At 36.7% G+C, this 12,774-nt stretch overlaps 1 protein-coding gene across 4 annotated transcripts; it reads right to left on the reverse strand.

Moving 5' to 3' along the window:
- Positions 1–525: 525 nt before the first annotated feature.
- Positions 526–12,744, reverse strand: LOC128860364 (uncharacterized). 4 transcript variants are annotated; one of them, XM_054097848.1, is made up of 5 exons: positions 12,548–12,744; positions 7,637–8,373; positions 4,250–5,670; positions 2,868–4,143; positions 526–787 (listed from the first exon to the last, which is right to left on the reverse strand). In XM_054097848.1, exons 2-4 carry the CDS (start codon positions 8,244–8,246, stop codon positions 2,926–2,928), a joined length of 3,249 nt encoding a protein of 1,082 aa, XP_053953823.1. In that variant the 5' UTR covers positions 8,247–8,373; positions 12,548–12,744; the 3' UTR covers positions 526–787; positions 2,868–2,925. The 4 variants fall into 4 exon arrangements, with proteins under 4 accessions (XP_053953823.1, XP_053953824.1, XP_053953825.1 ...); XM_054097849.1 differs by lacking the exon at positions 12,548–12,744 and adding an exon at positions 12,089–12,237; XM_054097850.1 differs by lacking the exon at positions 12,548–12,744 and adding an exon at positions 11,819–11,921.
- Positions 12,745–12,774: the final 30 nt, after the last annotated feature.

Below are 12,774 nucleotides of genomic sequence, written 5' to 3' on the forward strand. Positions count from 1 at the left end.
TACGAATTTATAGATTCGAAAATGGTACCAAGGGCATTAATAGATTATATGAAAAATTTAAAATCAACTTGAAATTTTAAAATAAACCTTAATCATCTAAAACATCACTGAAATAATCAACCCCATAGTTTTCATCATTACTTCCATTATTAACGGAAAAAAAGTTCCAAGATTCCCTTTTACATATGTAGGTAACTATGTATGTATGTATTTATGAGCGTCAACCGCACTAATTACAACACTCATAGGCAATGTTTTAAATAACTACGTGGACTTTTGACACGGCAATGCTTTCGAATTTAGAGGGTTTTACTTCTGGGTAAATTAACTTCAACAGGTAATTTCATATTTGAAGCATGAATAAGAGTGTATGTATGTATATTTAGCATTAAAACTCAGACTTTTTACCAATAATGAATGCTATACTAGAACTCTTCATTTCCTTAAAATACTTTTGCACACTTTAAGTTTCTCTTTTTCTCAAAACTAATCCCGTAAGTACCTTATAATAATAAAAGTTTTAGATTTATATATATGTCTGTTTTAATATTATTTTATGTTATTTTCACATTATTTTACAACTTAATAATAACTACAGTTAATTAATAGTTATCTATGTGCTAACTTCGAAACTGTTTTAGTTTAAAATATAAAAAACTATTTATTCAGTTTTTAACTTGCCAATTCGTGAATTTCTTTCTTTGAGTCGTCCACCATTAAATGAAATGCGGCACTTTTAGTTCCGACCAAGTCACCTTTTAGCATGCAGGTGTGTACAAGTTAAAATCTGAAAAAAAAAAACATTTTCGTTTCTATTTATTCACTATTATCATTATAATATTTGTTGCTATAATAAAAAATAATGGTAAATTTTGAAATACGTAGATAACTTTTTTAGTAAATAAAGCACTAAAATAACCCAAGAAAAATGTAACTGTAGACTTCAAAAGTCTATGTTTATGACGTTTCCACGACAGTCGGTTCTACGTAAACGAAACGACCCGGATTTATAACTGGCCAAGGACTGCCACTTCAACAGCAATCCTGGCATATGTATGCGGAATGTTTATGCCGCTACAACAGCAAACAACTGTTTTTGAAGTGGCAGTCTTGCTCTACCCTGGCTAAATCGGCATTTTGCAATATTAAATGCTGGCGTCAAGTTCCTAGAATGACAGAACGACGAAAAATATTGGTATGTTCGAGCCGATTTATAGAATTATACGTGCATTAAAATAACTCAAATTATTAACTCCTTGCTTTTCTAATACATAACGAAAGGCAAAATATATATACATATTTTCCTTCAATTGGTGTCACCTATTCACCATTCCATTTATTTCATAAAAGCTCAAGGTAACGAGCTGAAAAAGCTAAGAGTATAAAAAGAGTCGAGTTTCAGTGAATAAGAACCATGATTTCCTCGAAAATATCTATTCAAGATTTTGAATTTCTAAAGAAATTTGAGGGATGCTATTTTTGGCTTTGGACACTTCTAATGCTGTCGGTCGTGAAACAACTGATTCACAAAACAAGAATACATCGATTAACTAAATTCATAATACGGCGAGCAAGCACCGTAAAAAGAACTGGTACAATGAATTTTCTCGTGGTGGCTGTTCTCTCACCGCCGTGCAATATCAGTTGTGTCAGTCAGTGGAGCATACAGAGTTTGATTGAGAAGTGATGAGCCTTATTTTTTTTAAGCAGTTTTATAAACCTTTAGGCTGATACAACTAATATTCTTTAAAATAGGACCCTTGAGCGTCAATACACCGCTGGTAGCGGTCCTTCCACTGCAGGAAACATTTTTTAAACTCATCCGACGGAATCGCGTTCAATTCGGCTGTCACAGTTTGTTGGATCGCCTCGATGGAGTCGAAACGCCTCCCTTCCAGCTTTCTTTTCAGGCGCGGGAACAAGAAGTCCGGGGGGGACAGGTCTGGGCTGTAGGGAGGGTGCGGAAGCACTGGAACCCCCATCTTGGTCAATGCAGAGGTGGAGAGGAAGGCGGTGTACGCAGGCGCATTGTCGTGATGAAGGGTCCAATTGTTGATGAGGTCGAGCCGAGCCCTGGGCACTGGACATAGATTGGTCCCCGTAAGCCTCCTTGAGTAGCCCAATGGTTTTCGGTAACGTTGCTCCAACGATCGCTGCATTTTCGCCACTGCAAAATCCTAACAAACTTTTAAAACAGCTTTCACACGCGGAGAGATGTTGACTGCACCGCTGTTGCCAGCGAACTGGGACCGGTTTCTAGTAGAAGGGGAAGGTCCAACGATCATTTTCCCCCTCCAGCCGATTCGGTAGATCGCTTGGCAGAAGCTCCGCGCGGGTTTAAAACGGTTTTATGGTCGACCTTTAGCTTCTGGGCTATGCTACGACTACTATGATGTTCGATTATTTCTGTGATTTTATCGGTATTTTCGACTTTACCAACATTTTCTTTAACATCCAAAATGCCTGAACGGAATCGAGGAAACCAAAATTGCACGTAATTAGCTCTTACAGTTTCAACACCATAAGCACCAGTCACAATTTCAGCGGTCAATTTCGCTTCTATCTAAGAAAAACTTCGAAATGTACCGAATTTTCTCTTTGCTGACTTCCATTGTTAACACCCTGTAATTCACAACTGAATGGAACAAACAAAAAAGAGCAAACGAATTTGTTTAGTGTGAAATGTCACCTTGACAACCAGCATAAACTTTAAATTGTTTGATCGATACTTTACAAAACATCGATTACTACAGCCATCTGCCGAGAAATTGATGGATTTCTTTTTTCCCAATGACCCCACATTACAGCCGGTTTGGGACTTAATATACCATATATATATATATATACAATAAATATGTTTTACTCACTCTAAAAATTCCAATCATCCGCAATAATTGTACAATTAATGCTTTCCTAAAGCCACTCCTATTCCGCGGGTTTATTCTCCGCCGATTGCTGCATTATATCTTCTAGCGGAAAGAAGTCGCCACCACTACTGCTTCCGACACCAGCGCTACCGGTTGCAGATACACTATTCTCGCCACCACTACCACTAGCGGCCGCTTCACTAGTTGCCGCTGAAGATGCTCCGGTTGTTGCTGCAGCACTATCCGCCGATACCTGTGGGGCTTCTTCTGTCGTCGCGGCTGATTCCGCTTCTGCTTCTTTTTCCAGAGAAACATGCTGTTGATCTTCTTCACCGCCAGCACTCTCCATCATTTGCTGTTGCACTCTAACGATCGGTTGACCATCTGCAGTATACGACACCGAAACAGGTATCCGCGTACCATCTTCACCAATAACATGAGCGCCTTCACCTAATTCACCATCATGCCCTTGCTGAATTACCAGTTGTCCATCGGCGTTCAAAAGGGAAGCATCAATAAGCTGTGTCTCATTGTTTTCCCCCTGCACTAAAACCATTTGACCATTTGCGTCTGTCATCATTTGCAATGTTTCACCATCAAGGCCGTCGCCAGATTGCAATAGACCCGCACTTTGCAGTAGTTGCTGGATTTGTTCGGGATCCTGCACAAGTATTTGGTTACCTTCAGCATCGGTAATGATGTGATTGTCCAGCTGCAGTAGCTGGCCATTTTCATTAAGTATGAATTTTATTTGACCACCTTCCACCTGCGCTTGCATCGCCTCATCCAATTCCATTGCAACTTGCTGTTGATGATGATCTCCTTCGCCCCCCGCGGTATGTTCAGAATGGGTATCGCCATTGACATCGGAAGTACTGGCAGTTGTTGCACTTGGCTCCTCAGCAGAAGGTGCTCCACTTTCCGATTCTTTAGATGGTTGCTCCACTTTTTTCGGTTTGCCTCCGTCGACCCTCGCATTTTCGTCTATTGTTTCACCACCTTTTTTGGTTTCCGCCGAAGATGTTTCTTGCTGCGCTGCTTGTGTTTGCAACTGCTCTTGGTTATCATTATCATCATCTAAACTCGGCATGCTGACAGGGGCAGATAGTTTCCTGTCAACTGCAGTATTACTACCGCTCTCCTGTTCTTCCTTGCCACTACTGCCGCCAGGCTTATCAGCCGTTGTGGAGGTTAAACCTTCGTCAGGTTGGTCTAAAACTGGCATATCTATGCTAACGGATACGGGGGCAGTGCTTGTCGGTGCAGATTTTGAACTCTACAAAAATACAAAAATAGTGTATGAGTAAAAAAAAAAAGGGCAGAAATAACATAAAGTATGTATAAAAAAAAGTAATAATTGCACGGTGGTACAAATTGCTCACCTTGCTAGTCTCTTGTGCACTTCCAGCTTCGGGTTGTGGGATAGTAATATTGAAAGTGATACCACCTGAACCTTGTTGTGATGTTATAACCAAATTGTCACTACTGCTTTGTCCAGGGGCAGATGTTGTGTTCGTGGCTGTGGCAGTATTGGACGCCGATGTTACTGTTATTGTATCACCACCATTATCATTTTTGTCGGAATGCATTTTTTCAAAAATGCTTTCAATATCGGCTTCTACACCACTCACGCCACCTTGGTGAGATGACAGATCACCACTTTCACCACCATCACATTTGTTGTCGTCATTTAGTAATGCAGCAGCACTCGGATGAAGCATACTACCACTTGAAGCTGATGATGTTGACGTGGTAATAGTAGTACCACTGGTTCCTCCGCTACCAACACCTTCTTTATCCTGACGATGCGCTTCCATATGTTGATTATAATAATTCTCTTGTATAAATGTCAGCGAGCATATGTGGCATGAAAAGAAGCGTATATTGTTGGCTGCAGAGGGCAGTACATCCGTGTTACCCGCACTACTTACAACTGTGTTTACTGTATTGTCGCTCAACGCCTCGTCAATGGTTTCTTGCAATAATTTCTGTGTTGTCAAAATATTTTGAGACGTGGCTTGCTGTTGCTTTGCTGGTACTATCTGTTTCACCACCGGAGCAGACTGTGTAACAATTTGTTGGTGTTGCACAACTGCGGATGTGGTCTGCTGTTGTTGGGGCTGCTGATGCACTTCGAAATGTTTAACGAGCAATTCACGTTTAGGGAAGGACATTGAGCAGGTGCCACATTTGAAGTAGTTAGGCTGATGTTGTTTAGCGTGGATAGTTGCAGCTTCACGCGTCTCAAACCGTTGAGCGCACAACCGACATTTGAATGGTTTGGGTTTCACCCCAGACAAATGCTTTCTGAAATGCTCATCAAATAGCGCCTTGTCTGTGGACTTAAATTGACAGTGGTTACATGTGTAGAGCGGTGTGGTTGCCCCAGTTGAAATTGATTCACCTGCCGACTGCTGCGTAACTGGAAGTGTTGTCGTACTTGTAACTACAACATTTGTGCTATGATTGGCTTCCATATGCTTTCGCAAAGCTGGCTCATTTACAAAGTTTATGTGACATACAGCACAAGTGTTATCCATAGTTGTGTTGTGTTCCCGCACCATATGCTGTTTCATGCTACCGAAGTTCGGGAAGATTTTCTTACAATTCTTGCACTGGAAATTTTGTGATTTGCACGTCTCGTAGTGTGTGTTAAATAATCGCATATCTGACGTCTTATAATCGCATGAAATACACTTGTAGATTCTAGTTGTTTTGCGTTGAATCGTTTGCGTGCCTCCCACTGATGTATTTGAACTTACACCCTGTGTAGATATTTTCATTTGCTGAACTGCGCTTACAACTAATAACAATATGAAAATGAGGAAATTGCAATCATCAAAATTGTATAATCTTCATGTAATTTTGTAGTCTATGGAATAGTTAAATTCTTACAGATTAGGGGTGATTACTTGAAAAAAAAAAAATAATAATAAAAAAAAATGCAGTTTCAATATAGCAAAAGCAGTATTCAAGTCTATGAAAGAACAATGAATGTTACACAACCGGACTCATTTTGTTATTGGTTCGTTAAAGCCAAAACTTGCAACATGATTATCTTCCTCAAGCAAATATACCAGATACGGCCAAGGCATATTGAACAAGTAATATCAGCAGAGCAGTGCATTTTGCTTTTGATTTTGTTCCCTAGAATGTCTAAATCTATTATCCCAAATTTGCAGTTTAAAGTAATTTAAGCAAAACTTGACAATTAAATGTAAAGTTATTCTACTGCTAGTACCTGTTCAATGTACAATACCTTAGTACATTTTTCACCAAATTAAAGTAAAATGAAAAAATAGTTTATCTGTTAAATGCTGTATCGAAATGCAGTCAAATTTATAATCTATATAAAAGTGTATTTTAAAATATTCATTTCATTTTATTACCCAAACTTGAAAAAAAAATCAAAAAACGAATACTTTCCGAAGACCATTAAACAGTTATACAGTATTTATTATTTACAAATAATACAATAATTAGCACTTCGTGTGGCCACCCTCGGTGTCTAACACAGCTTGCAGTCTTTTTGTCATAAAATGTATCAAGTTCCGTTGTTGTTGCTGTTTCATAACCATTTCCCCCACATGCATGAGGAATGTTGCTGGAGTGACAGTCCTTGAATGGATATATATCCGGGTCGCTCCGGCTACGTAGAACCGATTGAAGTGCAAAATTTTTTGCAGCATCGAGCGGTATGTGATCCCAAATATCCTGAAAAGCGACCTTAACCTCACTTTTACTATTTATGCAGAACTCACATAACTAACTTGGTCTCCATGTACGGCAAAAGAAACTCTTCCACGGGGTTAGGATCCGGACTGTGTGGAGAACAGTGCTTTTGGAGTAACACTACTTTTTTAATATAATACAACAACCATTCTCTCTTTAATTATTACGACGAAATATTCCCGGTCGTTATTCTGCACAAGGCAATAATAAAAACCAATATTAATTTGTGCAACATATGGAGCCAAATTTTAAATGACTAGTCCAATTGGTTTATTATTTCGACGATGAAGACACACACCCAGACGCTGTCTCGTCTTTTACCGTCTTATTGAGATACTTATTGTTCAGCGCACAAACCGGCGCACATCAGACAGAAATAAATTAAACTTGGACACATCTGTAAAAATGACAGTACTCCAAAACTTATTTTCGCGGTGGATATATTCTCTAGCATATTGAAAACGTTTAGAAATATGTTCCGTTGCAAAATATGGCTTGCTGTGCTGCGTTTGGAAATGTGCTTTCTTAATGACAGCTTCTTTCATCCTTCTTTAACGATAACTGAAGTGAAAGCTTTGTGGTCCTCCTAAATATAAACAAACAATTGTTCTTTCAGGCAAGGAGGCAAGCCTATATTTAATAGTTTGTTTATTTGCCTTTCTTCAAAACATTTTTTAAAAATTCATACACCATTTAAAAACAAAAACGCACAATCGCAACGGATTCAAGTATAGGTGCTTACTATATAAATGCATTTAAAACTTGCCAGCGCAACTATTTGTACACATTTTTTTTGTCTTGTGGTAACGAGTAAAAAAAAAAGCTGTTCGATTTTTTTTTAAGTTTATGGTAATTAAATGAACTTTTCCGAATAAAATGTGTATACCTATTGAAAGAAAATAGCTTTTGGTTGCAACCGTAATTGGTTTTGGAAATAATGCATACCAAAAACAAAACCCTTTGGTGTACAAGATTTTTTAGTTCACTGTATGTATGTACATATAAAATATGTATGTAAAATAATCAAGAGAACATACCTGGGGGAGATTGTTTTCCTATACTCGAATCACTAGATACAGTATGTAGAACTTTGCGTACGCGACCCAGATCGCTACCGGTATCTTCAGCAGTACGTCCAATTGCTCCACTATTTAATTTCTGCATTTTAATAGGGGGAGATGTGGCCCCACCTCCACCACTATCGTCATTTAACCCATACTTCTTATGGAGTAAATTCATTAAGTTGGTCCGAACACGCTCCACGTCATTCTCTAACCGATCCAAATAATTAAGCAGGTTAGTACAACGAGCGCAAACAACATCATCTACGCTTACAATAACCATGAAAGCATCACCCACAAGTTGACCAATTTTATTTGGGAACTTAGTGGCAGTATGCGAAGTCTGTGTTTCAGTTAGCAAATTTTGTTGTTGACTTGAACCCAATGCATCATCGCACACATAGCAACGATTTGTGCTATTAGTATTTGTTTGCTGTTGCAGATTATGTGTGTTACTGGACGTCACAATACCTGAACCAACTTTCTGTTTTAAAATGCGGGGTTGACTGAGGCCAGTAACGGTCACAGCCCCGCTCGAATGTAAGTTATGAATTTTGCGCACGGCGTTATTCATTTGATTATTCATTGTTTGCTCGATAACCACAAGGAATATGCGCCACCACGACGCGTTTAAAAGACGTCAACGTAGGATATTTTCTCTTTAACAAGTCTACAACTATAGCAATGTATTTACTTCTTCACCACTTGTTTGCCTGAAAAAGATAAAAAATGTGAATGTTTTACATCTTCGAAAAAAGGAAGCAACATATTTTTTATTTTTATTAAAGCGATAACATAAGAAAATATTTCCAAATCAAAGCAGTTGCTTTCTTTAGTTAGTTATAAAAAAGGCCAGCGGTTATTGGACTTTATTTCTCGCATACCATGTGTTACGCATGGTTAGAAATAACTTTGGACGCTCTGGTTCAAAAATTTGCGTTATCACTTCAAATTTACTATGTACTTAATCATTGCATTTTGTATTTTAAAGTTTTTAGGTGAGCAATTTTATACAATATTATATAATCCTAGTTACTGAAAGGGGTGCCACTGATAAGAGATGACAAGGAATGGAATTGTAGAACGTCGAAAATTTCCAAGCACTTGACAATCTTGCCCATTACACTTAAGTTCTGGAGCATTGTTGGACAAAGCACATACAAACACAAATTTCACTCTTGCTAACCGATGAGATACGAGAGAACAACTCGCTCACGCGTCTGATATAACATGTTGAGTTGCGAATTATAAGAAAAAATGGAATTTTCTTAGTATATAAATAATGTGAAAGGTGGAAATTTTATTGAAGAATTAACATTTCAATACAGTTTAATTCACTTCAATTTATTCGTTGGTTTTAGGTTATATTTTAATTAGGATTAAACTAAAAAGTTAAATTAAAATGTGTTGGTCTTCCAATTTTGAATTAAATGAAACTTGATTTTTAAATAACTGAAAAGAGTATAAAACTTTTTATTTTAATATGCATATTTTTGTAATTCAACATTTGTAATAAAATTAAAGAATGGATATGAAATGTGTAAATTTTCTAATTATTACTAATTAATAATTCTTCAATATTTATTTCATGTCCATATATTTTTGTCTTCACCCGTCAGAGTACTGCTGTAACATCACGAGAACAGCTAGACAATAAACGCTTTTGTTATTGCAATATCTTCGCGGGGAATGCTGCTCTGGAGCACGAAATTATTTGTAAAAAATATGTTTGACCTATTGGTCTGTTCATGAAGCAAATAATTTGTAGCATTTGTTACAAGTTATCAAGGTTGCAAAGTAGGGAAAAGTGCAGATGATAAAAAAAAAAACACCAATTAAAATTTGCGAATTGAGTGAAAGTTCTAAATTTAAATAAAAATTGTGATTGAAATGGCGAATGTAAGTAAATATACTTTATTTTTATTAAACGACAGCCCCTAGCCACCGTTGCTGCAGTTTACGAAATACAAATCGAAATTATTCAAGGTATCTTTTGTATTTTAAGCTTCTTGGTTATTACCGAATTTGACAATATAGATAGCATAAATGCATAGACGGAAGCAAGGAAAATATGAACATTCCTTCACTGCGTGATTGCCACAATACAGTTGCTAATGGAATGTCCTTCATCTAACAACGATGATGAAATCGTACAAATTATTGAGGACAAATTTAAATCATCTGATGCTAAGCACGTTATTCTTAGAAAAAATTTTAACTTTTTATGCTTTTTCCAACTAACAATTTCAACAGCTGTTCGTAAAACTTACAACTTATTATTAGCCTCGCGTTCATGTATTTATTTTACATAAAGTTTTTTCTTTGACAGCAACTTCTGGGAAATTAAGTTATTGGATTATTTTTATTTCAACAAACCTAACAGGAGTTTTTGTCGCGTATGTGTGAAAAGAAGGGAAAATTTTGAAATTGTGAAATGGCGCTTTGCCACAACGTAAAACGCTAGTGCTTACAATGAGTGCAATATATTTGTATATATATATTTACATATCTATACTTAAAAAGTATTGCATTTGCTAGTATTTCGATTATCATGATATATTAACACATGGTTGGTACTGAAATATGTTTTATTGTACGTATTTCAAATTCAAGGATTTTGATTTAATTATAATTATAAATCTGAAACCTTCGAACGTGCTTAAAAAAAAAATAACTCGCATCAGTCCAATACCGGCTTACGATGTACATAGTATTTTGTGTAAAGTTGACTTTTGCTTCCTATATCGCTTTTACTCGTCATTATGTTTTCTTTGCGTCTGTTCCTTCAGGAATTTTTCAAAATATATATATGCAGCCGCCGTAGCCGAATACGTTGGTGCGTGATTATTTTTCGGAATTCTAAGTATATACATAGGCTCGAATCTCCGTGAAACACCAAAATTAAGAAAGGAGTTTAAGTGCCGAACATAAGAAAAATATAAGCTTAGTATTTGCAACAGACTTGCAAACGTTTATAACTGCTACAATACTGCAGCCCATATTGTCTCCCCATCCTCCAAAAAATATGTAGTAGGTCCTCGATGATGAATATGGTAATCATATATCGCCCCTGCAGATTGTGATTACTCCTCTGTCTGTGAAGAAATTTTGTTATTACCCTGTCAAATCTTTTCCGTTGTTTAGTAAGTGTGAGTACTGCACTGGACGCTACCTCAAGTTACATTCCAGAACTTCTTCGATGAGGTGCCATCGATTTCTACGACCTTAGAGCACCTTGGTTGTCACTACAGACCTGATTTTATGTCCAAAATGGCACACATTGCCTTTGCTTTTCATCTTATTCAGGTTATATATTTTAGTCCTTATTTGAAAAAAAAAGCCACAAAATATAGTGCAGCTACCTAATAAAGAAAAAATTTCAGCTATCATTTATTTCTTTCTTTTATCATCTTTATCTTCTAAAGTACCATCTTTACATACCACAGTTTAAGAAGCTCTGCACTAGACGACTTTCGATCAATTTACCCCTAGTATTTGTTTCGTCAAATTTTAACGAATAAGTGACACATGCTTTATGACAAAACCCGAATTTTACCTCAGGTCACCATGAAGTTTAGTGAACGGGACAAATATATCATTAAATAAGGGATAGAAAAGTGCCATAGTTTGGCATCCGGCGACTAGTTTTTTTTTACCATTTTATCAATTACATATAATTATATTGTACAAAAAAAACGAGCGGTGCCATTTTAATTATACCCATATATGTGCACGTGAATATAAATAAAAATCGATTCTTTACACAACAAAACATGATAGGATATATTTCACAAAAATGCAACTATTTCAAAAAAAAACAATAAAACACGTAAGTCTATAATTAATCTCACACTATTGCATTCTTTGAAGGGCCGATTCCAAGCCCGGTTCAAATATTCTTGTTCTTGCACATTTAAGTGCCATTGACAAGACCCAAACGCACGTTTCAATCACAAGAAAAAAATTAAACCACTGAAACAAATCTAAAATTTATCCAAGTATATATGAACTTTTATGTAAATTTCTTAATACCCAATTATTCAATAAGGCGGGAGAATCGTTTTGTGTCTCGAACAATCTTCAACTTGTTTTAAGGCATACCATTTTTATCTATTATATTTAACTACTTCTGAAAATTATTTTCCACAATTTTCTTACACAAATTAGTTCTCTCTCCAGCAACACTTTACCGCAAACACCATCAATTTCATACTGTCCGCTACTGTACGACAATCATCAAGCCACAAAATGAAAATCAACTTAACGAACAAATCGAAGCATGAGCAGATGCAGCTAAAATTGCTGCCTCTGTCTGCCTACCTGCATACATCAAAGTTTCCATCTTTAACACGCTACAAAATGGCTTGGATTGTCTATTTCAATACTTTAACCACAATTTCCGACATATTTTCTTTATAATTCATTTACCTATGCCTAGAACTTTGGCTCTTCTATATTTAACTGCTGTTGCTTATGAACACACCACTGCGACCAAAAAAAAGCAACACTGTACAAAAATTGCCGTTGCGATCAAGAAAATATTCCAAACGCCTAGAACTTCCGTACGAAAATGCCCAAGTTAACGTACAACCTTCGCGTTCGTTCAATTTTTCTACGCCATCGACAAGAATTACTGCTTGCGAAACGAATGTACGAGAGAGACGAATATAAAACACAAAACGTAACTGGCCGAAAATCAAAAATTCGTCAAGCACAAAACCAAAATGGCGGACCCGCTATATTCGTTAAATTTCTACAAAAAAAAAAAAGAAAAGATGCCAAGTATGACTATACTGATTTTTATGCCGCCAATCCTATATTCCAAGCCATCTAGTTAATTTAATACACACACAAATTAAATCATTTAAATAATCAAACTACATTTACCATCAATATTCTTAATAAATATCCACTGTTCACTGAACGATATAAAATTAGCAGTCACCCTCGAATACCACAGCGAAGCAACGCCGCGTTGCGCTGCAACAGAATAAAAGCGACGCAAAATTCAACGTACGGTTTATCACACGTACAGAAAAAGTTCTTTACTGTATCGTTGCTTTCCCAATACTGACTGGCAGAGCCGTGAAAATGAAGTAGCAGAGTGCTGCATA

Source organism: Anastrepha ludens, chromosome 4 (genome assembly GCF_028408465.1).
Source record: "Anastrepha ludens isolate Willacy chromosome 4, idAnaLude1.1, whole genome shotgun sequence".
Classification (NCBI taxonomy): Eukaryota; Metazoa; Arthropoda; class Insecta; order Diptera; family Tephritidae; genus Anastrepha; species Anastrepha ludens.

Bases quoted from the DNA above. Each gene is read 5' to 3' on its own strand.
- LOC128860364 (XM_054097848.1), bottom strand. From the start codon at position 8,246: ATGAATAATCAAATGAATAACGCCGTGCGCAAAATTCATAACTTACAT. The intron at 5,671-7,636 runs GTATGTTCTCTT...TATTGTTATTAG, and splicing joins AGGAAAACAATCTCCCCCAG to TTGTAAGCGCAGTTCAGCAA. The intron at 4,144-4,249 runs GTGAGCAATTTG...GTATTTTTGTAG, and splicing joins GTGCACAAGAGACTAGCAAG to AGTTCAAAATCTGCACCGAC.